This window comes from Apiospora marii, assembly GCF_038362585.1.
Source record: "Apiospora marii strain CBS 49790 chromosome Unknown utg000004l_segment0_segment0, whole genome shotgun sequence".
Taxonomy (NCBI): domain Eukaryota; kingdom Fungi; phylum Ascomycota; class Sordariomycetes; order Amphisphaeriales; family Apiosporaceae; genus Apiospora; species Apiospora marii.
Window position 1 is genome coordinate 1,639,156 of NW_027117375.1, and position 25,146 is coordinate 1,664,301.

General features: G+C 53.5%; 8 protein-coding genes across 8 annotated transcripts; 3 read left to right on the forward strand and 5 right to left on the reverse strand.

Annotated features, from left to right (window-relative positions):
* Positions 1-439: 439 nt before the first annotated feature.
* On the reverse strand, positions 440-1,251 carry PG985_006457 (uncharacterized protein; the record flags this gene model as incomplete). The annotated part of the gene is made up of 2 exons (XM_066826226.1): positions 440-653; positions 755-1,251. The coding sequence occupies 2 exons, from the start codon at positions 1,249-1,251 to the stop codon at positions 440-442; spliced, it is 711 nt and encodes a 236-aa protein (XP_066685833.1).
* A 1,320-nt stretch (positions 1,252-2,571) lies between these two features.
* Positions 2,572-6,395, reverse strand: PG985_006458 (DNA methyltransferase Dim-2; the record flags this gene model as incomplete). The annotated part of the gene is made up of 2 exons (XM_066826227.1): positions 2,572-2,872; positions 2,920-6,395. The coding sequence occupies 2 exons, from the start codon at positions 6,393-6,395 to the stop codon at positions 2,572-2,574; spliced, it is 3,777 nt and encodes a 1,258-aa protein (XP_066685834.1).
* Positions 6,396-7,483: 1,088 nt separating this feature from the next.
* PG985_006459 (uncharacterized protein) lies at positions 7,484-10,078 on the reverse strand (the record flags this gene model as incomplete). The annotated part of the gene is made up of 1 exon (XM_066826228.1): positions 7,484-10,078. One exon carries the CDS (start codon positions 10,076-10,078, stop codon positions 7,484-7,486), a length of 2,595 nt encoding a protein of 864 aa, XP_066685835.1.
* A 502-nt stretch (positions 10,079-10,580) lies between these two features.
* PG985_006460 (RMD1-like protein) lies at positions 10,581-11,867 on the forward strand (the record flags this gene model as incomplete). The annotated part of the gene is made up of 1 exon (XM_066826229.1): positions 10,581-11,867. The coding sequence occupies one exon, from the start codon at positions 10,581-10,583 to the stop codon at positions 11,865-11,867; it is 1,287 nt and encodes a 428-aa protein (XP_066685836.1).
* A 1,637-nt stretch (positions 11,868-13,504) lies between these two features.
* On the reverse strand, positions 13,505-13,847 carry PG985_006461 (S-adenosyl-L-methionine-dependent methyltransferase; the record flags this gene model as incomplete). The annotated part of the gene is made up of 2 exons (XM_066826230.1): positions 13,505-13,509; positions 13,652-13,847. 2 exons carry the CDS (start codon positions 13,845-13,847, stop codon positions 13,505-13,507), a joined length of 201 nt encoding a protein of 66 aa, XP_066685837.1.
* Positions 13,848-15,331: 1,484 nt separating this feature from the next.
* PG985_006462 (FAD-dependent monooxygenase) lies at positions 15,332-17,480 on the reverse strand (the record flags this gene model as incomplete). The annotated part of the gene is made up of 5 exons (XM_066826231.1): positions 15,332-15,411; positions 15,506-15,622; positions 15,675-15,840; positions 15,895-16,809; positions 16,908-17,480. 5 exons carry the CDS (start codon positions 17,478-17,480, stop codon positions 15,332-15,334), a joined length of 1,851 nt encoding a protein of 616 aa, XP_066685838.1.
* A 1,837-nt stretch (positions 17,481-19,317) lies between these two features.
* Positions 19,318-22,434, forward strand: PG985_006463 (uncharacterized protein; the record flags this gene model as incomplete). Its single annotated transcript, XM_066826232.1, has 2 exons — positions 19,318-19,637; positions 19,755-22,434. 2 exons carry the CDS (start codon positions 19,318-19,320, stop codon positions 22,432-22,434), a joined length of 3,000 nt encoding a protein of 999 aa, XP_066685839.1.
* Positions 22,435-23,434: 1,000 nt separating this feature from the next.
* On the forward strand, positions 23,435-24,260 carry PG985_006464 (phosphatidylethanolamine-binding protein; the record flags this gene model as incomplete). Its single annotated transcript, XM_066826233.1, has 2 exons — positions 23,435-23,886; positions 24,062-24,260. 2 exons carry the CDS (start codon positions 23,435-23,437, stop codon positions 24,258-24,260), a joined length of 651 nt encoding a protein of 216 aa, XP_066685840.1.
* Positions 24,261-25,146: the final 886 nt, after the last annotated feature.

Genomic DNA, 25,146 nt, shown 5'->3' on the forward strand with positions numbered 1-25,146 from the left:
TGGCCCCGCATGGACTGGGTTGGATTGATCATTCGAACCTGCAGATTCACCCGAACGATGCTTCCTTCTACATCGACCGATCAGGGGAAAGGACATCCGGGACAACTCGGGCCATGGGTAACACAGCGTCCGGCATATCGTGATCAAGTACCAGTACGTAAGCATCACTCACCACCAATTCGATGTACCAGAGGACCAAAAACGTGGTGGTTCTGTTGTCAAAGATAACAAGTGATGAATCTCGTATTGCAACCCCTTAACATTGGGGTGGGAATCAGCTTTGTGGAGTTACATCTGGCCATTTCGAACGGCATTCATACATTGCTTGCAGATGCCATGTTGCTTATGCTATCACATCCCGGCCTGTTCGCACCCACTGAGCGGCAACCCCCCTTATTCTGCTCTCCAGGACCGCCGGCCCTCAAGCTCAGTCCTGCTTCTACGCTTTCAAGTTAGAATAAAAGTTCAGCGCCGTGAAAACAGCCAGCACCACCGTAGCAATGGCCGTAATCGTGCCCAAGCTCGCCATGATCCGGAACCGGCGACGCTCCGCCCGGTGTCGCTTAGCCGCATCTGCACCCCCCTCACGTGATGCCACCGGTGGCGCCAGGAGGCTTTTGCTGAGACTCGTGCGGCTGTCTGTGCTGTTGTGTCTGCTACAAATTCAGTCTATGTTAGTGTCTTGGAGCCAGGGAGGTATTGATGCCAAGGGACTAGGGGCTCAGGGGCTCAGGGGTAGATGATCAGTACCTACCCGTAATTGTATCCATCCAGTGAGCTGCCGCTATACGTCTGCAATGCTCCTTCGTCCCCCGAGGGATTCATGACGACCATCATAGCCACGGCCGGCGGCACTCTCCCGCTCTCGCTCCCTCTCGTTACTAACGGCCCGAACTCGCCTCTAGTCGCCACATCCCTCGCCATGGGTAGACTGAAGCTTCTTGTGGCGAGCTCCGTTCCTGAGTCTAGAGCCGCCGGTGCCATTGTCGGCGCAAGGGTGCGGGAGGAATCCCGTCTCATCTGCAGGGCCGGGAGCGGAAAGGTGGGCCATGGTGTCGGCGGTGCTTCTGGTTCTTCCTGCTGAGACGACTGCTGCTGGTACTCCACTGCCTGAAAGCTGGGGTGGTACGCTTGGTAGTGCGATTGCTGCTGCTGCTGCTGCTGATTGTAGGCAGTCTGCTGCGGGTGATACTGGTCGTGCTCGAATATCGATTGGTCTTGCTGCAGTGGAGTAGGGTAGGGACGCGACATCGTGGCGGCGTTCTTGGCCCCTGCGGACTGCTGGTGCTGGAGTTGACTACCGCTACGGCTGCGAGTTTGCCGCAGAGGATCCCATATGTTGTTGTCAAATGGCATCGGTCCAGCCTGACTCTCGGCAGGGATCGTAGCCGGCCGTCGGCACCTCCTCGTGTACGAGTCCGTCCATGTTGTCGACAGGGTAGCGGCAGGGGCATCGGGCATCGAAGCCTTGCGGACCTCGGATCTGGCGCGTGGTGGGGGAGGGAGTGACATGCCTGGGTCGTCTGGGCTTGGGCTTCAGCTTCAGGAGGATAATGGATCGCCGCGCTTGAGATTGATGCATAGCCGCGGCAACCGATCCTCAGTAAGCTTTCTTTCTTCTGTCTCTTGTTTGCTTGTCTTATTCTTTTGGAGAGCGAGTGTTTCTTCCCTCTCTGAGGCTCTTCTCTCTCCTTCTTTGAATATATATATCTCTGCAGTGGTCAGTCTAGCGAGAGAGAAGAAGAGAGAGAGCCAAGAGCCCCAGACCCTGGGTCACCAGCAACTTAATGAGGGCATCTTCGCGATCACGAGGCTTTTGAATGAAGGCCATAACCACCGCGGAGGCTGGCAAAAAGCCTGCCTCTCCCCTTGAAGGAGGTCATCGACTAACTGATCCCCACCGCCAACCGGCTATCGAGTGTGTACAGATCGTGCAGAAACGGATACAGATCAGCGAGGCCTTCGAATTGTCGGTCGATCACTACCGAAATTGAAGAAGAGTTGATAGAGTAGACGGGCCGATTGGGATATATCTAGGTATTTGCAGGAAAGGGTAGCGTGCCAGGACAGCCACGCCCATGCCAGGGAGCGGTTGTCAGTCTGGTGAGACAGCCGACAAGGGCTTTGATAGCGTCATCACCGAATTCCAAGGCGCCCACGAGGACCAAAAGCTTGCCCATGGAAATCCAGAGATTGGCGCAAGCCACCCCTCCTCAGCGTGGAAGTGCCACTGAAGTCATTGCCTCAATTGTAGTCATCACGGAGAACCAGCTATATCATACTGGCCCTCAGCCGGCTGAAGCCGGCTGACCAGTATTCGCGGCCCAAGAATGTTCGAGTTCAAATCCTGCATATATTTATATGTGTCGCATCGAGCACGCAGTGTAGCCTGAACCACTTGCCCGTACGCCATGCCCATTGCGCAGCCCAAAGCCACCCCAATGTTTCTATAACCTCGTATCCAAAGCTATGTATATGGCTCTATTGCATTTTGGTGCAAAGTGTAGCTTTCTGGCATCCTCTAGTGCCTATGCCCTCCAATGTTTCCAACTACCCAGCTCGCTCGTCTGCTCATCCCAAATCCGCACTTTCCCGTAGCTTCTTCGACATGAACTCGAATAGGAAGGGATTAGCACGTTTCTGACCTCTCTCGTGCGATGCACCGACATCATCGTTCCCGTCGATACTCGTAGCAGGCGTGAGCTCGTATAACCACCCCCCTGGCGTGTCCCTGAAGACCTTATCCTCATCAGACGACTCCGTGGCCGGTTCCATGAGATCCATTCCTTCGTACGGCACGAGCTCAATCTCATCTGGGGTAGGGAGCATGCCGTCGTCCTCCACAGGCAGCCGTTGGCCGATAGGATCCACGCTGCGTTGGCGTGGAGGCTGTTCCCGTCTTCCCAAAGCGTACCAAACCAAGCCTCGCGAATCGCCAGACCAAGAGCCAAAGCAACATGCCGATCGACACTGTTGCCCACGATACGCCATTGCGTGGTTGGCCTGCCCATAACCACCTCATGGTCAAGAAAACCCTGCGCCCGTCTGACTTCCATGACCGAGAGAGGACGGCATTCGTCCCAGTGATTGATCCTCCCAATCTTGGAGTCAGTCAAGGAGCACTTGGTCGTGATAGTTGGGAACAAATGATTCGGGTATACTCGGCCCCATCCTTGCGAACCTAGCCCGGTTCTCAGTTTACTTTTCCCCGTCTTCGAGTCAAACACCTTGCGGTCGATGTCCATCCTTTCGTCACGGATTGGCCGTCCATCATCGTCATAGAACTGTTGGCGAAAGTTCATCCCCCATGGCTGCGTTGGAATGAGTTTGAGTTGCTCTCTTAAGTTGGGCGTAAACCCAAAGATTCTGTGATCGGGCCATCCTACGCAGTAGTCGGCCAAACCGTCGTATATGCCTGGCAGGTTTCGACAAGCCTCCCGCGCACTGACAAACTTGAAGGGCGTAGGTCCAAAATAGCGCTCGCCAATAGGCAATCCGTTGGACATCTTACCGAAACTCCTCTGCTGTGTCCCTGGAGGATGGGAGTGGGATGGACAAGGCGGTCTAGGCGCCCGCAGCCCAGGGGCTGTAAAGAGCAAAAACAGCCGGATGCGCTTCTGCGCCGACCCAAACGACCAAGCCTCGAGTGGGAGTATCTGCACCTGGTATCCGAGGCCGACGATGGCGCAGACGAGCTGTGAGAAGAAGCAGCTTTCCTTTCTGCTTTCCGGCTGCACGATCGAAGCAACGTTTTCGAGTAGTCCGTAATACGGGCGATAAAGATCAATGAAGGAGGCGAAGGAGGCGATGAGCGACTGGTTCTTTCGTTGCTGTGGCGTGCTCTTGTTGTTTGTCAGGACAGAAAACCCCTGGCAAGGTGAGCCACCGGAGATAAAGTGTACATCGCCGGGTTCCGGTGCGCCTTTCGCACCCGTGATTGCTGCATGAAGTAGGTCATCTACCGAGCCAAGATATGGCGTGCAACCGGATTTCGAGTTGGCCATATACGTATGAATGGCAGTTGGGGACAAGTCGTTGGCCCATTTCATCTCAATACCATCACCGTCTTCAAGCCCGCGTCCAAAGTTGCCGCCGCCGCAGAACAGATCCAACCCGCTAAGCTTGGGTAGCTTCGTCGCATGGTCTGGGTGGAATCCCTGGCGTAGTATTGGGATATCACCATCACCAAGAGGTATGTAACAAACCTCGCCCTGCTCATTGCGGACTTCCTTGTGCGTGATAAAAAAGGCATCGCCAGTGCCATTGCGATCGTATGGTGCGGTAATCTCCTCATCGAGCCTATCGAGTTGTTCATTATAACGAAAGATGCGTATCAAGCATGGCCGGGTTACCGCATCTAGCTTTGCCTCGACGAACTTGTCAGTGTACACCAACTCGTTCTGGGCACAACTCGGTGCTGTTCCGTCTACCTCTTTTCGTCTCAAAAGTTGCCGTAGTCGCACCATTTGTTGCTTATTCTGATGGAAAGTCGCATCGACCACGAAAGCCCGCAGATAGTCGTTTCTGATATCAGCAAGCACAGTGTCTCCAGGGCGGTAACATTCTAGGCTTGGTTGCTTTCCTCTCTTCTTGTTGTGCTCGCAAAACAGATGTTCTGGTTTGAGCGTCACCCATCTCTTATCATCCGCAAGGTAGGTTTGCCGCACGAACAGCCCGGGGTCGCCAGGAGTACCAAACCAGTTGATGTCATGTTTGGCAATCACATCCTTCGCCTCAACTTTCCCTGATCCCTCACAATTGCACAAGTCAGACAAGAATAACTCGTTGCGAAAAGGATACTTCATCACGCCGCAAGGAGTGTCTCTCGGGTGATACAACCAGATGACGTCGAATGACCGAGTCCCTCTGGACGAGTGGACTTTTTGCACTACACCGTACCATTTGTGGTCTTGCTCCGGGTGATGTGACTTTTCAATTCTCCATTTGGTATCGGTTTCTGCACCGTCAGGGGGCGTTGAAATAACATCTCCGGGCCGTATTGAACAAGCAAGTTCTCCAACATCAACGTCTTTGGAAAGAAGATGCTCTTCGAAAGATTGATCACTGCCATATATATAGTACTGAGATGTTCCTCGTACCATTGCGGTTTGCCGGTCTTGAGTCGCAGTGGTTAAACTTGTCTGTTGGAGCACGTCCCCAAACGGCATATCCTTGAAAACTTCGTACATATAAGGGGTAACAATGGTTTTCGCAACCTTCGCATCGCTGCCGCCGTCTTCTTCCAAGGTCTGAGCCATAGAAGGGAGGTTCGGGTGGTAAAATGCGCCCTCGATCTCTTTCCAAAAGTGATGGAATGGTCTGCCCGGTTGCTCATCCCCTGTTCCTACAGCTTCTTTCCAAATAAAGTCCTTGTTGGTGACCACGGCTGTTCGGAAGTCATCGCTGTGATGTGCCGCCGCCCATGACTGGAAAACCTCTGATGCCTTGTGCCTGCGGCAAAGGAAGATTTTGAAGCGTGATTGGAAATCTTCTAGCATGGCCATTCGGCCCTTGGCGCGCATGTCGGCGCAGTACGTAATGACATGATGTGCTAAATCCGCAATCCAGAGGAAAGGCAAGTATAACCTTTTATACTCGCTTGATGGGGTACCAAGCTTGTAATAGAGTTCCCTTTTCTTGTTGTGATCTGAGCGGATCCAGATACTCTGGACCGTATCATCATCTTCGCCGTAGGCCTCAATTGGCAGTTCCTGGAATGGGATCCTCTGGACGTAGAAACTCATCTTGGTACCTGTAATCGGATTTGTGGCGCTGAGAACGCCGTCGAAGTAGAAAGTGTCGGAGGCAGCCCGCGTGCACAAGTGTTGGAGTGGGCGCAATTCCGAAGGGTAATGCGAAGAGTTGACATAAACAGTGAATTGAGAGAGCTCCAACTCGATGTAGTCGGGCTCGGCCTCATGCCCAGATTCCGTTAACACTTCCAGCAGCGCCTCAACTGCTTGCCATTCTCTCTTTTGGGGAGCTGGGGGCACGAATCCATGATACTGTGATCTTGGGTTGCTTAGAGTCGAACTCGGAAGCTCCAGCACCAAGCTTTTGGATATAGGGTCCAGCTTTGGCTCACTTTTGACTGTCGCTTCGTCACTGCAGGACGGGAGCTTATCTTCACCAAACCCATCGCCATCGATAGACTTTGGCCAAGGTGCAGGACTAATTGGTGTAACCCCCAAGTCCGATACAACCGTAGAATTGAACCATGTCGAATAATCATGATCTTGGTCTGCAATGGTCCCCTCGATAGGAGTTACCTCACGCAGATCACCGAGGCCAAGCCCCACGCCCCCCGCGACTTGGTCGGCCCATTGGTCAGTCCATTGGCCATCGCTTGGTATAGCACCATCTTCTGGCCACAGACCATATAGAGGATCGGGCATATTCTGTCCGCCACGATCTCATACGTTCCTATCGCAGGCCCGAGCTCCTTGCATGTCATGAAGTTAACATGCTCTTCAATGCCCAAGTTGACGACTGAGCCACCGGGCGATAGAGGATGGTGGCTATCTCCAAGCTCCGAAACAGGCGTCCCCCCAAACTTGAAATTTCCAGGATTTGCAACCCAGATGCGATAGTGTGGAGCGAGTGGAAAAGAGGAAGAAAAGAAAAGGGCCGATAAACTATTATAGAAAACAATATGTGTGTGAGATAACACCTTTCAAGTAGGACAGTCTCCTGTTACCGAGAGAGGGTATTGCCCACAGCCAGTGTTATGTTATCGCCAAAGTGAAATGGACTGTCCCATAGCCAGACTGATCAATGGTGAGCAAAGATGGAGGAGTATCAACAGGACTGGAGCGAGCCTGAGGCTCTGTGGCGAACGGCAAGATGGTGATGTCCAAAACGGTATGTATGGTGTGGTGGTCTGCTGCCTGACAGAGATCAATTAAAGATGCATTTGGCGTATCTGCCTGCCAAACGCGTTCCTGGGGACGGGTCCAACCCTGGAGGATCTAAGGGGGTCTAGGGAGGCCGCTAGAACTCTTAGAAGAAAGAAGCCCCATTTGCGCCAATGAGAGCGGCCAGGTACCTGATTTGGCGGGGCTGCACCAGCCTCCCCCAATAAAGATTGGTTCATCGAGGTACGCCCTCGGCCGCTTTTTACCAAGCGCGTCGTCGGCATGCATTGCATTGCATCCAAGTAGGTACATAACATTCCACACGGAATGGAGAGCTGTTCGCAAATCAAAACATGAGGAATGAAAGTTCGAAATGTTGAAATGCGACCAAATAATCATGACTGATGCTTTTGATTTTCCAGCTGCAGTGCATCTACTAGATCATCTCATTGAAGTAATATGAGTATCAGTATTGCACCAACCGGGGCGTGCGCTAAACCGGGGCGTATGTATAACGACTGACCCCCCATCTCCCTCCCGAGCTTCGCCCCTTTTCTTGCTATGTCACGATGGCTAGGACGGTTGCGAAGACTGGCAAGCAGGGATGGTCTTCTATAGTTTTAATTGGACTAGCCGGCTACCGCATTGCTAGTCATTCCATCGCCAATGATTTCGTCGCTAGGCGATTCGTTATCAGGCATCCCATTGACCTGCTCGTATAATTTTCGTGATATCCCCGTAGTATCTGCCTCGACATAGTCTTGCACCTCCTCTGGCGTTGGCCATCGCCAGTCCTGCATAAGCGAATCCAGATGGGCGCGTTGGTCCTCGCGCATCCTCGTAAAGGCCTCGAAAGCACACAGCGTCTTGGCCAACATGGACTGGCCCTTGCCGATCCGCTCCATCTCGTTGTCAAAATAACTTTTGTTCCGGACTGTCCAATCAATCAGGTTGGCCATCCCTTCTTCATCACCAAAGATTGCGAGCGTGCGCATATATGTGTGTAGATGGACCGGGCCGATCGACTGAAACAGTCGGATATCAGGTTGGGCCACGTGTGAACTAAACATGCCAAAGGTATCAGTTATCCTACGGTGGGCTTCCCCCACAAGTTCGTCGTTTTGTATGGGCATGCCCTCGTGGTACTGCAATACCAGAACCTTCTGCGAGGCTCGACACAGATAAATGAATATCTCGAGATCGGGGCCTATTGCTCGCTCAGATAGTTCCTGAAATTCAAGAAACATATGCAGAGCCTCCCTTGCGTTGCCCAGCTCACTGCCGCCAAGTACAGCGACATATGGCCGGGCCAGCGCTTTGCATATCATCTGCCATGCCGGTCGGAAAAATGCCCACTCAGAAGTGTTGGGTCTGAGGCGCGTTTTGACGAGCTCGATGGCGTGGCGGACATACCGTAGCTCCCCGAATGCCCGGTTTTGCCGGTGTCCCCCATGACCACGATTCGGCTGCTTATTGCAAAGAAGGTGGATGTAGCTGCTAAAGACGAGCAGAGGTACGCGCTTCAGAACGCCGTAGTCAAGGCGTGTAGCCCCCACGCGAAGTTGGCTTACTGCCTCGGTGTCGAGGAGGCTATCTCGAAGGTATTCCAACCCCTGTTCCACCGTGTCTGCAATAGAAACAAGGTGTTGCAAGCAGGTCCCACCCGGCCTGATTCTGTGGTTCATCATCCGGCTGTATAGCTCACCAACCGTCGGCGGGTTCAACCTGGCAAGCTCATATTCGCTGAGGTTAGCTTCATGGATGGGAGAAGCTTCTCTTGCATCTCCCGCGTAACACTGGGGGATAGCTTCAAGTCTGGTTCTTGAAGGTTGTATCTTCATAAACATCTCAGCGTAGATTTGAAGAGTAGGTTCCGTGTCGGTGAACGTGTTGAATTGCCTCCAGGCCTCTTGGGCATTGCGGGTAGATCGTATCTTCATGGCCCACATGGTATAGAAGTTTTGATGACTCTTGTCATTTCGCCACTCCTTAGGAGGCTGGCTTCGGGTCTGGACAGTAGGCGAGCCTAAAGTCATACCTCCCAGAGCCCCTAGGGCTCGGTCGTAATCATCCTCTGCGTAACCGGCAGCCGTCATGAGAGACCCGGCTTTCACGCTACGTGACTGATCATCCAAGTGCGTCCGCTTTGCATCATGACCGTCAAAATCTTGTCGATATGGAGGCCACGACTTGCTGTATCTCATGGCTACCCATCTCTCGGCCGTGGATTTCTTCAATCCAACGAGGACTTTTCGTATAGCACGATAACTTGTTTTTTCAATAACAAGAGGGCGAGCCATCGTGTCTGACATGTGAAGCAGAAGGCATTGTGCTCTCCAGCTATACTCCCTATTAAGTAGCGGCTGCATAGGAGCAGGTCGGCTGAACACGTCCAGGGCATGATTGAAGATGCGACAGCGTTTATGGTAGCCATTGCTGTCACATTTGTCCCCGTTAACAGGGGGTTCCAAATGTATACTCTGGATGTACCAACGCGTTAAATCACCGAGATCCTCGACGGCGCTGGGAGATAGTCTCTGTGCATGTCTAATAAGTCGCGTGAGCAATTGGGCGAAATCCTTCGTCCTGAGCTTCGCTGAATGGCGAACGTCTTCAGCGTAAGACGTGTGGACTCGCTGAATATAGTGCGTCATTGCTCGAAGAGATTCGGGTTTTCGTATATGTTGGTCGCTTTGCACAAGTACCTTGGTAAGGAACAGCGGTTTTGGTTCATTCGAGGAAACGAAGCGCTCGATCCGGGCATCCGCGGTCTTGGCCGACAGAATCCAGACAACATGATCAAGTTTTGCCTCGTCCCACCCTTGCGAAGCGAGGCTGTTAAGTCGATCTTGCCATGCTCTGGGATTGGTCCCCTGAAGAATTGCACGGAGACCTTCGTATTGGGGCAATGCCTTGCCGTCTGGTGCCGCTTCTTTTTCCGTCTCCTCTTCGGCAAGCTTCTTCCTCATCAATTTCTGGAGGGTTATGAGCGGCAAACGTTCGTTCTGCATTCGCGCCATTGTCCTGAAAAGAGATCCGTATCGCTTCCGCTGTTCCGGATCGTTGCGTTGCAGCCACAAGCCTAATACGCGCGTCGCAGACGTGGTCAGGAATGGAGTGCGATGCTTTCGGGTCGTCGTCAACCTCGAAAGCGTCTGTACCGCACTTTGGGTGCCCAATAGACTTCTCCCGCTTTGGGTGGCCATCTTCGCCTGAGCGGGCATGGTGCTGCTGCTGCTATATTGGTCGCATTGGATCGTCCGGGTCTGGAAAGACTAGAAAAGATTTATATAATACTACGACATTCGATTATTGAGCGTCGTGGCTGGACAGTTGAACACAAGCTGGCTCTCGCTGCGGCGTCGCGAAGGGAAATTCGCCCACCAGCCGACCAATATGAAGTATCAATTGATTACGTAGAAGCGGGATGAGCAGTTGATGGGGCGTTATCGATAAACTTTACAGCGGGCCCCTTCTGGAAGCTGTCATTTTTGGGGGTCTTGACGGTTAGAGTTCTGACTTCTTCTACCAGACCCGTGCACTACCCAAACAGATGTGCAGCGCTTCCATCCGGCACCAAAAGATAGATCCCGCCCGAGTCGAACCGGCATTGGCGTTCTAGATTGGGAGTAATATACTTTTTTGTACTTGTCACCGCTTCATAGCCTCTTCGCTCGCACACATACCCAGTAACGCCCTCTTCATTCTAACGGTGGTGGTGCCACAATGCGTCCTTCAATCCACCAGGTCGGCCGCTCGGTCGCGCGCGGGCTACATACGGCTATCTCGACCCCACGTCCCGCACGATGCTTTCACCAGAGCTCCGTGCTGGCTCTGCCCCGCCGGCGCAACTTCTTCACGTCAAATAGTCTGCTCGCGGCCAATGGCGAGAAAGCCGACAGCTCCGTATTGGAGGCAGTAGAAGACGGAGCACGTGAGCAGGCTGCGACCCCGAGGGCCTCTTCGACGGGCACGGCGGCGGCCAAGCCACGACCTGCCAGACCGGTTGCCTCCAAAAAGCGCCGGAGCGCCACGGCGAAAACGCAGATCCAGAAGGCTGCGGCGAAGAAGGAGAATTCAATATGGGGTTCGGAAGCGCCGGAGGTCAATTACGAAAACCAGATACTGGCGATATGCGTTGCGCAATCCTTCGACATGGAGAAGGTTGAAGAGATCCTGAGCCTGCACAACTACGATCTCGACCCGGACGCGGCGGGCCTCAACACGACTACGGTCATACATGCGAGGGCAGCAAAGGGCGACATCTTTGTCTTCGACTCCGGTACTGTGGTCGCTTGGTCTGTTCCCTCTCATGTGGTCATGAAGATCGCTACCAAGCAGCTGTTCAGTGCTGCCGAGGTCCCCCACGTGAACCGCGCAGAAATGGAAGAGCTTGAGTTCACGACAGACGATTCCAGAGACACCAGCTACATGAGAGGCGAGGAGGTGGTGCTGGGTACAAAGGCCAGGAGCACAGAAAGCAACGGCTCGAGTGCCGATTTGACATGGGACAAGGTTGCCTTCTCCAGTGGTCTGGCCCGAAGCCCGAAACTGGCGGTCCTTGAGAACCAGATGGAAGAGTTCAACGAGAATGCCAGGCCAGTAGCCATCACTCTGAAAGGCGGCTCGGAAATGAACCAACCGAGGCGCTTCGTTCTGAAGAAGACGGGCGAGTTGCTGAGCTTGAGATCACAGCTCAATGAGTACGAGCTAGCCGAGTCCCTCCCCGACTTGTTCTGGGATAAGGAGTCCAAGCTGGAGCAGTACTACGATCGTGTCGGCAAGGCACTGGATGTGGAGCCGCGCATCGCCCAGCTGAACACGCGGATTGATTATGCCAACGAGCTGGTCGCTGTCATGAGGGAAATGTCTAGCGAGAAGAAGGGCCACCGGCTCGAATGGATCATCATCATCCTTATCACCGTCGAGGTGGGATTCGAGCTGAGGAGGGTGTATATGGAGGAGTTTGGCGACGGACGGCCAATAAGAGAGAATCTGCAGTTATCATCATGATTGCCTCTTGTCTCGGTAAAATTGCGAGGTTTGAGTCTCGCGGAGCGGAACCCATTTGATACCCAACTCTGAATAAAAAGTTATTTTCCGATCAAGCGATCTTTCAATTATGGCGACTTCTGAAAAGGGGGTGACACATCTTGCATCAAATTGACTACCTATCATGTTATGCTTAAACAGGGAGTGCATGTGAATGCCTCCGTCAACTCCCAGCTGATTACGTGCGCCCAAGTTATGCCCCTCGTATATACACATGTGTGTCCTAGGTAGAGTCCGTTATGATTCCCCGTCCCCCTGAGGTGCTTTCCGCCCCATTACTATCGTTCTGTGATTACGTCTTAGCTCGGTCACGACAGTCGCCAGCCAAGTGTCTTAAAACTTACGCTGGGAGATATGCATGTATCTTGGTGTCTCGCAAGTCCACCCTAGCCATCGTGATGAGCTCCATGGCTTCATCCTTGGTTAAGTTCCCGTATCTTGTAAGCAGTGCAAGGGTCATGGATTCTAGTCCTTCCTTATTGAGTTCCACTGCGAAGTTTTGCGGTTAGTTGCTGTCGACGTTTTAGCAAAGAAGATAGGGGCCCCGGTTTCTTACTCCAGAGTAGGCCAGCCTCCTTATTTCGTTGTCCTTTGGCCCATGGGTTCACTTGATGATTGGTTATTAGTTTGCAGCTCCTACGTCTGCGAGGTACGATGGTGGGAAAGGATGCAAATGGACAGGACACAGGATATTGCTTACTGGGCCATAATATAGTCTCTTCTTTGACGTCCGCGAGGCCTGCTCTCTTGAACATTTCCGGTAGTTTTCCAGTATGGTTGGTGCGACCGGCCTTCTGAAGGCACTCCGTACCCGTATCTACGAGCCGTTTAATCTGGAAGAAGTCCGTCAATACGCGATTCCCAGACAGACTTGTTTTGAGACCTACCGCAGTACCGTCCCAGCTTCCGTCGTCACAACGCATTGGCACTAACCAGTCCTGTATCTCCAGCCAACCGTTGTCTTCGAGAGACGCGACTGCTTCCTCTATGACTCGTTGTGTGTCATCGAAACATGCAAAAATACTTCGAGCGTGGACAAAGTCAAATTTATGTGAGTATACCCATGGAAATTCTTCGACATCTTCGACCTCGAATTGGCAGTTCTCGGGTATCCTGGTTAAACAGTAAATGTGACCATTGCCCAGAGAGAATGGCAGTCGGGGTAAGCAAGGCCTTACCTGGGAGGCGTAATGGGACTGAGGTCATTGCCAATAATGCGCGCCCCGGGAAATTGATGAGCTGCGATGCCGTAGAAAGACAGGTGAGCGATGGCATCAACATTTGGTCTTGGCGACTACGAGTCCAACCAGTCAGACTTACCCATCGATATTGCCCATAGGCCTATCAAGTTTTAGTGTTGCGATCCCATCAAAGGCTCTAGTAGAGTTGATCGAGACTAACCAGTTCCCGTGCAGATATCCAACACGTTGTAGACTTCATCGATCGGCGACAAAAACAATTTGCCCTCCGTCGTCAGGAGCCATATCTGATGCTCGAGGGCTATAAATGAATGTGCGTGAGCAATCTAGGTAGCAGATGGCTTGGTCAAGCCAGCTCCCGCGAGGGAGAGAAGAAAGGACTGACCTTCACGTCGTTGCTCACGCTACGGGGGTGTTCGTTCAGTAATAAGGCATGAAAGCATGCAAGCGAGCTGCGAAACTTACTTCATCGTTTGGCTGGAAATAGCCTTGAGTGATGACGCGAGATTAGTTGACAGGTTGCCATGTTGCTATTGGACGACTTACGGCCAGCCTTGTACGAGTGATAGGTTCGGCCGTTCTCCTCGACAAAGTGGAACACTTCGGAGTCGGCTGTCCGCGAGGTTTCAAAAGTCCGGATGGTGGAGCCGCCATATCTGAAGGACCCCGGGGATATATTTAGCTCAAAGCCGTGGAGGAGAGGTTGGTTGGTCGTGGGGGCGGCGGCAGATTCCTTGGCCATGACTGCGCGAAACGGGGAGCCCAACTCACAACGCGAAGTCACCCACACCACTATCTCGGTTTTCCCGGTTGCCGCGTGCAATCCCGTCAGGGTCGGCTTCGTCGGAAGCCATAGCTGGAAGAGGAGTTGACGACAATAAGAGACGAACAAAGGGAGAGGGTCATGCCACACTAGAATGGATCGTGTATGGGGGAGCTGCGTGCCAGTACAGCTACGTATAAGTGCGGCGGGGGCAGATACGCGAGGCGGACTACATATACAACAAGGAGAAGTTGGCGATATATTAAGAGGTATGTATGTAGGTAGGTATGCGGTGCAACAGCCGTCGTGCACTGTATCTCCTAGGGAGCCTTTCCCGTTGAGAAGCTAATAGATCGAGGTTGCGCGACCGGACGGGCTGCCAAGGTACATGTGTAGGTTATCAATCTGGAGGGGCGGGCACTTTCTCGGTTTGGTTCCTTTTTCTGTCAGGGTGAATGTGATTTGCAATGTCTTATGCAGGCTTTGCAGGGAGTGTGTGGGTGTGTCTGGACCTCTGGATGAAAGTACGAGAGGATGCAGCCTGACGTGGAGGCCTATTGGGTTGGATGCGTCAAAGGTGCAGGCCGCTCGGGGGGGCTAGATGGTATGTAGGGTCCTGTACTGTAGCTAAAGATTGATTGTTAAAAGATGCCACTGAATTTACGGCACGGATAGGTAGGTTAACATTAGTACCTATAATTCCCCCTCCACCTACAACTACCTGATGCAACTGCTTGCATTTACTTGATGCAACCTAGTAGTACAAGTACTCACCACGTGGCCTTCAGAAGCTCTCGAGTCTCATTTGTTCTGGGCGGCGCCCACTCGCCCTTTTTTTTTTCTTGTCTCTCTCTCTCTTGACGCTGTCGTACGTGTCACAGAATGCATACCTACCTTTTATCAAATGACCACTAGTCTGTAGGGGAACCCACTGGAGCGAGCGAACTTGATCATCCCGCTCGGAAGGGCGGTTTGCGGCAATATCCATGATGCGGGCTCTCTTGCCTTATCGGGATCTCGCCCCGCTCTTGCTACATGACATCTGGAGAACTCATGGAACCGCCCAACAAACATTCGGCCAACCGCGGAATTCCAGCACTTGATCGCAGACAATGATAACGCACTTAGGAGAGATGAAAAGTTCGAAGGATTAAGCGCTTTGGTCACATCAGGCGCCAACAAACGAGCAATGACACCAAGCCACTGCTGGGGGCTGTGGATCCGACTGGCTCTCTCGGTCTTGCGGCACTGGACTGGGTTAAGCAAACATTCAAAAACCTGGCATACCCTCGGGCTGGTAAATCCCCAGCAGCAGCAGGAGCGGTGAATGACCTTCGTTACACGCACACAAGGTGTCATATCTCCAGCCTTATGCACGCATGATATGATCTGGCTTGGCTCTGCGAGCCCTGCCTGCTTCTTCAACTCAACGAAGGTTTGCCCTACGTGCGCGCGCTGACTGGTCAACCAACCCTCCTCATGAATCCTGCGAAGAAGGAGCCCAGCTGTCCGACTTCATCTAAACCGCACACCTTGGCAATGTCTAACAGGGGCAGTAATTCAGTGGGATGGATACTCCAATATGGGGCGGGATTCGGGGTCGGAGGGATAAGAAAAATCCCAGGTAGGGGACTTACACTGATCAGGTCTTATCACAACCAGAGCCCCGACGTTTGCCTCCACCCCATAGTTCTCATAAGCACGGCCGTGAACAGAGTTGTAGCTTTGGTCGTCGATAAAAACGTTCAAGAGGCCTACTTCCAATCAGTACTTCATTATGAGCATTCTTGAGAGCGAAGAGCTCACACTTCAACCCCAGTATGCCTGTCATGGGTGTGAACACTTTGGGTATCTGCTGCATGCCGATTTCTGTCCTGCTTCCAGAAAGTACAAGAACGAGGTGCAATATGCTGTCTGGCTGGACCCCTTCCGGCGTAAACCGGCTCACTATCTCAGAGAGTTCACGCGAAACCTGACCACTGTTAGCATGCATTACCTATACGTCGATATCAAGGCACGCATGTACGTAGGGTAGACTATGACTTGCCTGGTCTAACCGCGCTGGGGCTTCGCCATCGCGATAGTCTCCAGCAAAGACCACGATATGCCAACTAGAGTCTGAGGGGAGGGCTTTGACCAATTGCATTGCTTTTGCATCACAGACCCTGACAACCTGCGCGCTCGGAAACCTCATACCGACTTCCAAGCGCTTCGCCGAACCCCGCGACCCCTCCAAGCAGACGATGGCAGACTCGTCATACTTCAGCGCCTGCCCCGCAGTGTACCTCCCGGACCTGACGAACTGCTCGCGGAAGTGTTCAGGGGTGATGCCGTGCTCCTTTCGGTAGGCCGTGGAGAAGAGCTGGGTGAAGTGGCGGTCGAACTCGATGAGCTCCGCGGCGACCTTCTGCCGCTCCGAGACGTACGTCTCCAGCAGCTCGGGCCTCGCGCGCCCGCGCAGCACGGCGGCCAGCTTCCAGCCCAGGTTGTACCCGTCCTGGAGGCTCACGTTCATGCCCTGCCCGGCCTTGGGCGAGTGCGTGTGGCAGGCGTCGCCCGTGAGGAAGACCCGGTGGGCCGCCGTGAAGTGGTCGGCCTGGCGCTGCCCGATCGCGTAGGCGGACCACCACGTGGTGTCGGCGAACTCCATCTCGTAGGGCCGGAAGATCAGCCGCGCCTTCTCGTGCAGGTCCGCCAGCGTGATGTCGGCCGCGGCACCCGCGTACTTGGGCAGCTCCATGTAGAACCTCACGAGGTAGTCGCCCTCGCGGGGGATAACCACCATGTTGCCGGCTTCCGAGTTGATCAGGACCTTCTTCCGGATATCGGGGAAGTTGGTACGTGGGTATATGTCCATGACACCCCACAGAGCATCATGGCTGTCACCTATCATCCTGAATCCAAGGGACTTCCGAACTGTGGAATGCGCTCCGTCGCACCCCTTAAAATACGCATCAAATTAGTATGACTACGCAAAACCAGGAACAATATACCGCGAGCATTGATTCGAATCGAAGAAGAGATAGGGTGCTTACTCACTATCACATACTTAGCCCGCATATGCTTCGTCGCTCCGTTCTCTTTTGCAGTAACATTAACACAGTATGCATCCGGATCTTTCGCTATTTCCTCGTCGACACTGACATCTACCACCTCAACCCCGTACTCAATCATATCTCTTCCTGCGGCCCTGGTCATTTCCTCCGTCATGATGCCATTCATCCGCGCCTGGTTCAGAATGACGTGAGGCATATGGCTTATCCCCGGCTCCGTGTCAGGGGCGTAATGCGTCCTTGCGATGCCCCCCGTCTTCTTCCCTCCAGTCTTCCCCGTTTCTCCCAAGCCGACACTGTCAGATGGCGCCCAGAACGCGAGCTCGAGCACGTGGCAGGCTTCCCGGAGCAGCGGTCCTTCGATCCCGAAACTCTCGAAGACCTCGACCGTGCGGCACTGCACCCCGTCGGCCTGCCCCTGTCTCATGGGCCCGTCGCGGCGCTCCAGGATCTGGAAGTCAATGCCGCACCGCGCCAGCCAGATCCCGGCGCAGAGCCCCGCAGAGCCTCCGCCTACGATGAGGACTTCGTGGTCCGAAGACGGTCTGGGTTGCAGCATGTCGCCTTGATGTATTTGATGGAACCGGCGTCTAAACCTCCCAGCGAAGACAATGAGGCATGCGCAAGTAAGCGGGGGGCTGCTGTTCGATCCCGAATTTATAATGGATGGTATTTGAGTTTATGTAGGTGCAGAGACCCCGAGACTCCGGGGTCTTCTGCGTGTTCCAAGGTTATTCAAGTGCGGGGGTCAGCTCTTACACTCACCAGTCACCACGGCATACTTCGTCTCGTTCCAACCAAAGAAGCAAAATGAATGCGTATAGACAGACCCATTTAATAAGATGGTTCGAACTTGGCTAAACTCGCGTACTATATATACGGGCATCATTTGTTTTTGGTTTTTTTTGCCCCTTCCCGTTGCATTTTCGACGAGTTGAAATCAAATCTTAGCGAAACTGCATGACTATGTACCTTGGATATCCGGCCCGCCACTGAGCCTCAACTGGGAGATGATAGTTGAGGCAAAGACTGAATGCATCGCAGCTCTGTCAGCTCAGTTGCAGTGCGCCCCTTGAAATTAATGGACAATGTACCTTACTACCTTGAACCAGGAAGCCCACGATATTCAACTTGTATCAACTTGTATTACTTTCGTTCTTTTTCCTCCCCTCTCTCTCTCTCCTTTTGTTCCATACTGCCAAACCTTCTTTGTGTTTACTTCTTATCTCTTTTACGAGCTAGGGTTCTGTCTCACTGTAAGGCAATAGGCTTGAAGACCATGGCACATATTGTAGGCAAGATGGGTGGATACAGTCGTATAAGCCGCGTTGGAGGAGGTTCGAGAGCAAAGTCACCCCATACGTATGCCTACTTTACCCATCGCGGTCGGCGCAACTGGAAGAACAACATGATAAAAAAAAAAAAAAAAAAAAAAAAAAAGAGAACAACCATGTCAAAAAATGATAACCCTCTTTAATAAGATAGGAAGATAGGGAATTGATGAATGGCCAGATCAGGAGAGCTTCAGTCATTGATAAGTTGGCTGGGAGAATCGTTGATCCGAGCTTATCCTAAAGTTTACTAGCGCACTTTGAGAATAGCCACTCACTCTGCAATGCAGTGACTGGCATTCTCGAGCTGTTTTGGTTGACTTGACAGCCAGTGTCCTTTTTTTTTTTTTTTTTTTTTTTTCCACCGGTCGACGTCAGCCTTGTTCTTCCCTGATTTAATTGGCAAATGAGTTTGCCGGTCATGGTGGTGTCGAACGAAGTCGCTTCTCCGTCTACTCTCTCCTCTTGTCGAAGCGGTTTGTTGTTGACTTGATGGTTGAAGTCCACTCAAGTCTTTTTTACCTCCCTCTACGTCTACGGAGTACCTACGGATACTACTGACTACTGCCAATCTCGATTTTCTGGGCGGAACCGACTGCGCACGTACCACCAGGCAGCAATCGAGGCTGGCAGCCGACTGTCAGTCAACTGAATTCCATTGATTGCTTAACAAATCCACCTTTTCCTCTCTCTCTCTCTTGTTGCTAGTCTGTAGCTGTCGTAGGAGACTGGGCCATCCATCCATCGACTTGAGTTGACCGAGAGCGAAACGCGCCTTGCCTTGTCGCCCGACAATTACCTTAGCAGCACCACCACCACGTTCCAGCAGCCAGCAGCGACGAAAGGCCAAAAAAAAAGCGCGACAAGCTCCCCTCCCCCCGGGCATTGGACATCATCCTTAACGGGCCGCAAACCGCCTATTAACGCCAACGTCTATTGATTCAAGCCATTCTCCAATTTTTTGGTTGGTGTTAGGACGACGACTGAACAACAATCACCACGGGCAACTAATCACTGGCCTTGCTTCTTAATCCATCGCTAGGATCTCTACCTACCAACCACAGGATGGCCTCGCCCGTCGCGGCCGCGGCTGCTGTCCCCAACGGCCTATCTGAGCCGCCACAACAGCAAAACCAGCACCAAGACTCGCCCGCGTCGCAACAACAGGATCAACTCCAGGATGTCGATATGTCCGACGCTGCATCGCAGTCGTCGACAAAGCGCAAACGCGAAAATAGCGATGCAACTGCCGACACGACCGAGCCTCATCAGAACGGCGCCATCTCTTCGCAACCGCGACACGACACGTCTGCCATCAACGGCACTGCAGAGCCCACCGAGGCCGACAAAGCAGCAATTCGCGATTATCTTCTGGTATTAGAGAGGTACGTGCATCCCCGCACCCCCAGCCAACCCGGCGTGTTGGCCTTCGCCCACTACGCGCCGCGCTGCGCTTCACCTTGCCATGCACGCGTCCGCTAGACCATACTAACGAAATGCAGCTACGACACAATACCATCCATACTTAAGCGACCGTTACCCGAATACGATCCTACCCAAGAGCCTTCAGCTAAACGCCAAAAGGGCGAAGACGAAAAAGAGGGTGCCCGACCTTCTATCGCCGACAAGGTCGCCTCCGATGAGTATTCTGGGCTTGACGCCGTCGTCAGAGACATCAAGCTGGCCATTGGCGATCGGCTCGCCGATCTGCAGGCTGCCGAAAATGGCGACAACGTTAACTCTGATGACGGTATGGTAGCCAAGGTCAGAGCATTCAGCAAAAGGGCCCTTGAGCTCTTCCGTCGCGAGATGACGTATCCCCACCCGACGCGCGACCCGGCGATATTGAAAGACCAGTCGCTTGCTAGTGATCTACACTCTAATTCGGGCGGCAACATGATCCTGAGTGTCTATGGCGAGGCACCTCGTCGTCACTTATACTCCAGCCTGCAACAGCTGGTTACGAACGAAGAACATCCTGATGGTGCTATCCGACCATTGCGGGAAGAGGGACTGCCCACCGGGATCAAAATAGCCCATACGATCCCCTTCTCGTTCCCCTCTGCCATTGAGAAGGACAAGAAGTCGAAGACACTGGGCGAGCTTTTCCCCGCCCCGCGCAACCTGCCCTCGTTACAGCCACCCAAGGCACCCAAGAGCACCACCAAAGGACTTCAGGTGAGCTGGCACCGGCCTGAACTCACTGAGAAGTCGAAGTATCGCATGGGCTCTTATTATGGTCAGAACATTTCCGCTGGCCGTTGGTTGGACTACAGCAATGCTGCGCCCCCTTCCCAGATCATGACCAAGAAGCGTGAACGCGCCCTGAGTCTTGCTGGGACCAAGCCTTCCTCATCTGACATGGAAACCTCGGAAATGGAGGCCCTGTTCCGTGGAGCCTTCTCTAGCTTTGCGCCTTCCAAGGATGATTCAGCTGCCATGGTTTCGTCTGGTCTGATCAGCCAAACAATGTGGTGGCATAAGGTTGGCAAGCGCAACTTTGACCGGTTGCTTGAAAGCGAACTGCCCGATGCTGCTGCTCTCGAAGAAGACGAGGAGAAGGACGTCGAGGTCCCCTTGGATGAGGACCTGATCAAAGATGCTATCGATAAGTGGGACGACATGATCGACCCCAGCTTGGAGGAGATGTGCAACCCCAAGAAGTCCGATGCCGAGAAGGACGTGGACGACATTTTGCAAGATGTTTCGGACATGATCCAGACTTTGATTTCCTTCCAGAAGAACCGCAACTTGTCCCTTCCTTCTGTCGCCAACCAAAGCAGCAGATATGCTGCAGACCCCGCGCAGAGCGACATGCTGACAAGTGGTTCACCCGTGCAGCCATCAGCTGAGGAGACGGTGACGTACGAAACTCTGAAAGCGCAACTTGCACTAGTTATACAGATGCTACCGCCATATGCCGTAGCTCGACTCAATTCCGACAAACTGGAGGAACTTAATATCAGTACCAAGCTGGAGATCCGTTCTGATGAGTATCAGGGCATCATGGAAGAGGATGAATCGTCTGCGCGGGCCAGATCTGTGCAGCAGCAGACGGCGGCAACCCCACGGCCTGTAAACAACCGGTCTTCGAGCTCCTCGACCAATCTGCAATACAGCGGTACCCAATACCAGGGGACCAACCGTACGCAGATGCCCGGGCCAGGATACTACGGTGCCCAGACGCCTGCACGTGCCGCATCGGGCATGCAACGGCCGCCGCCCAGCATGCCTCCGTACACGCAGCAACGCTCCGCTTCGACCAGCTACCGCCCGCCAAACGGGTACCCCGCCGGCGCTAATTATCCCCAGCAGTATGCGAAACCCGCGCACTCGTACAACCAGGCTAACCCCCCGTACGGAACGCCGACCCAGAACCGGCCGCCTTACCAGCCTCAGCCGCCTTACCACCACCCCATGCCCAACACCCCCCAGGCGCGTTATCCACCCGGTCATCAACCACCGTACCAATCACCGGCTTACCCACAACAGCAGCCGCCTCCCGGCGCAACCCCCCACCAAGCGTATAACCCTTATGCCAATGGCACACCTAACCTGCCACCTAGGAATATATCGCCGCACGTCCCTCACCAACAGCCTCCGTACATGCAACAGCAAGCGCAACCGCCTCAGCAGCAGCAGCCGCCGCCGCCGCCGCCGCCTCAGCAGCCCCCGGCGTATAATCACGTTGGCACACCTACCAGGCCGCCTTCATATGGCGGCCAACCTAATATGGGTCCCACCCCCAGTCATCAGTTCTATCCAGCAGCCGGTAATTCCCCAATGCCGCAAAGCAATTCCAATCAAAGCCAACACAGTTCCCAGGGCACAGCATTCCACACGTCCATCAGCCCTAACCAGGTTCAGCAGGCAATGGACCAGGCCAGGGCCAAGTTCGACGCGCAGAAGAATGCTCAAAAGACTAATGCAGGCATGCGCCACTCCATGGCCGGCCAGGGTCAGCAAGTCGGTGCCCCCGTCGGCCTTGGTGGCATTGGTCTCGGAGGTGCCAGACCCCCTGCCCCCGCTGGTGCCGCCAACTACGCTTCCAGCCCCAGCCCCATCCACCAGGCTGCATCGCCAGCTATACCGAGTCATCCAGCACCGGCGCATATGAATGGAGCTCCGGCCGGCGGCTCGCAAGCACCAAATGGGGTCCCGGTGAATCACCAGCAAGCATAGAATGCTGCTTCTTTCCACCCGCGGGCAACTTACTTGGCCCATTCTCCCTATCCTCTTACGAGACATGCACTAGGTGGGGCTGGAAATCCAATGAGACCCCCCGATCGGGACGCTTGGCTCATGTTAGCTGGCATCCACAAAGACAACGATATCCCAGCAGCACCACCCTTTTAGAGAGAGGGGTAATAATTGTGTGCTGGTCGTTGGTGTACGATGAATAGGCAAACCGAAAAAGCAAGGGAAACGGCGTTGGATTTGTCAGTACTAGGTTTGTTTCAGGAACATTTGATTTCCGACCAGCACTCTCTGCCTATAGAGGATTCATGAGCTATAAAAGGTCGACTGGTTCAGCGGCGTTGGGTCAAAGGGAGCCTAGTGCCTAATCGGCCGTGGTTTGCCCTGGTTGAGGTTCGTTCTTCCTGTGTCCCTGTTCAGGCCAGTAGCTGGAGCGGCCCCGTGTATTAGAATTCTGCAGTTCGTGGTTGACCTAATCCAAGCGCCCTTTTCTTAAGTACTAAACTTATCTTCGAGTGTATTTTCTCCTAGAAAATGAAGCTGCTACATGACGTGGTGCTTCTGATTGCTACATGGCTCTTTGCAATATCTTATCATCTCTTCGGGCGCTTGCTATCTTGAATTTCATCCGATTGATCTATCTCCAAGCCTTGAATGACTTTGTGCTGCCCATCCCGGGAGAGGAGCAGGATCTGACGCCAAGCTCGTTGCTCCAGCAGAGTCCTCCTCGGCGTGCAATTCTTCCACCAATGACATGTTGTGCACGCCTTGTCGACGGTCTCTCGTGCTCGTCTGCCTGCCCCCCTCGAATCCCAGTAGACTTGGTTCGTTATATTTTGGCATCGAATACCACTGCCTCCCCTTTTTGGATAACCCCTCCCCCCTCTCTCGTGTCGTCCACTATACTCGGGAGGAACGGTCAGCATCACAGCAGCAGAAGAAGAAGAAGCAAAGGGAGAAAAGGGTGCTTGTTCTAAGAAGATCAATGGCGTCGTCTCCAGAGGCGCCACTATTGAAGGCCCACACCGACGCCCTCCGCAACTCCCTCCATTCCGCCGGCCTCGTCCCAGGACCCGCCGCCAGTCTCTTGCCGGCGGCCGACTGGCGGCCCGCGACGCGGCTGCGCGTGGCATTTGGCGAGAAGCGGGTCGAGCTGGGCACGTTCTTCCGGGCGGGCGAGTGCAAGCCCGCGAAGCCGGTGGTCCGGTTTGGGTTTGCTGCTCCGGCGGAGAGAAACAGGAGATTCACCTTCCTCATGATCGATCCGGATGCCCCTACTCCTGACGACCCCAAGTTTGCGTTTTGGCGGCATTGGGTCGTGTCTGGCCTGGCGCCAAGAGGAACAGGAGAAGAAGAAGATGATGGGGTGGCCGAAGAGGCGGGCAAGGATTGTGGTACGGAAGTGACAGAATATCTGGGGCCTGGGCCCAAGGATGAGTAAGTTGGTGTTCTATTTCCTGATGTATCACCCTACCCCTAATCTCCCCATTCTGCGTATGGATATGCAGCTCATCCAGACTCTGGCACCCCTGGTTACCCTCCTCCATTGCCCCTGATACAAGACCCATAAAGATAAAGAGGCAATCGGCTTGCTGACCTCATGTCTCGTCAGCTCCAAGCCGCACCGGTACCTCTTCCTCCTGTACCAGGAACCGGACGGAATGCGGGCCCCGAGCAAGGAGGATGTCGGTGGCGATGAGTTTGTGCAGCGCCGCTCCTTTGATGCCGCCGCTTTCGCCGCCCGGCACGGCTTGGCACTCGTGGGCCTGAACTGGATGACATGTGCTGGAGACGGATGGGCTGAAGTATGAGGCATTTTCTTGTAAAATTTGGAGAGGTGAAGAGAGTTTAAGTACATTGCTCAGGGTGAAAGGGGCTTACGTGGCTCTCCGTGTTATTTACTTCCAGCGTTTGGATCAAGCCAACAGTAGCCTCGCTAGTAGTATAACATGGCCTGGAGGTTGGTTTTCGTTTGCTGCTAGGGACAAAATTCTTAACCTTTTATATGCAGGATATATACATCCATCAAGTGACAAGTATCAGGGCACCGACCAAGAGAGGATCCTGTATTGCCTGGTCAATGCACTTAAGGTCGAGTATACGTTCCATCGTTAGGGCTGCGTCTTCTAGTATATATCGTTATACCTTGGCTGCCCACCCTTGTTTCCCTGAGGGGTGATACATGGACAACGAATTTCAAGAGTCGCAGAAATCAGTACTGTGATTAAACCAGAAATTTGTGTTGTACATGCATCTGTGTCATCTGCCGAGTATTAATGCACGTATACCCACGTGTAACTAAGGGTTGTCAGCCGTGTTGGTTTCGCTGCTCACAGTTTTGCGGAATCCAGGTAGCGTGCCGATGGGGAGAGCCGAAACTGACGTAGAACGAGGCCGTTGAGGAGTTTGTGCCCAATGAGGCTCTGTTGCTGGGATGTTTCTTGCTCATGTCACATTCCAAGACCCGGATATATTATCCCGCGCTATTAGCACAAATAGGCGCATTGAGGTGTTATCAAAGTCCGTATCAGCCCCCCACCCCTGGTCCGGATTCGGGGTGGTAGACCACCTGGGACGGCAAAAATGGGCATCCCGTTCAATAAGGGCAATCCGGGGAATATCAACATTTTCGAGTTAACTGCATAAGCCCCCAAGCAACCACCCCAAATGCCGTCTTGGCTGCTACGTTGCTTTGCC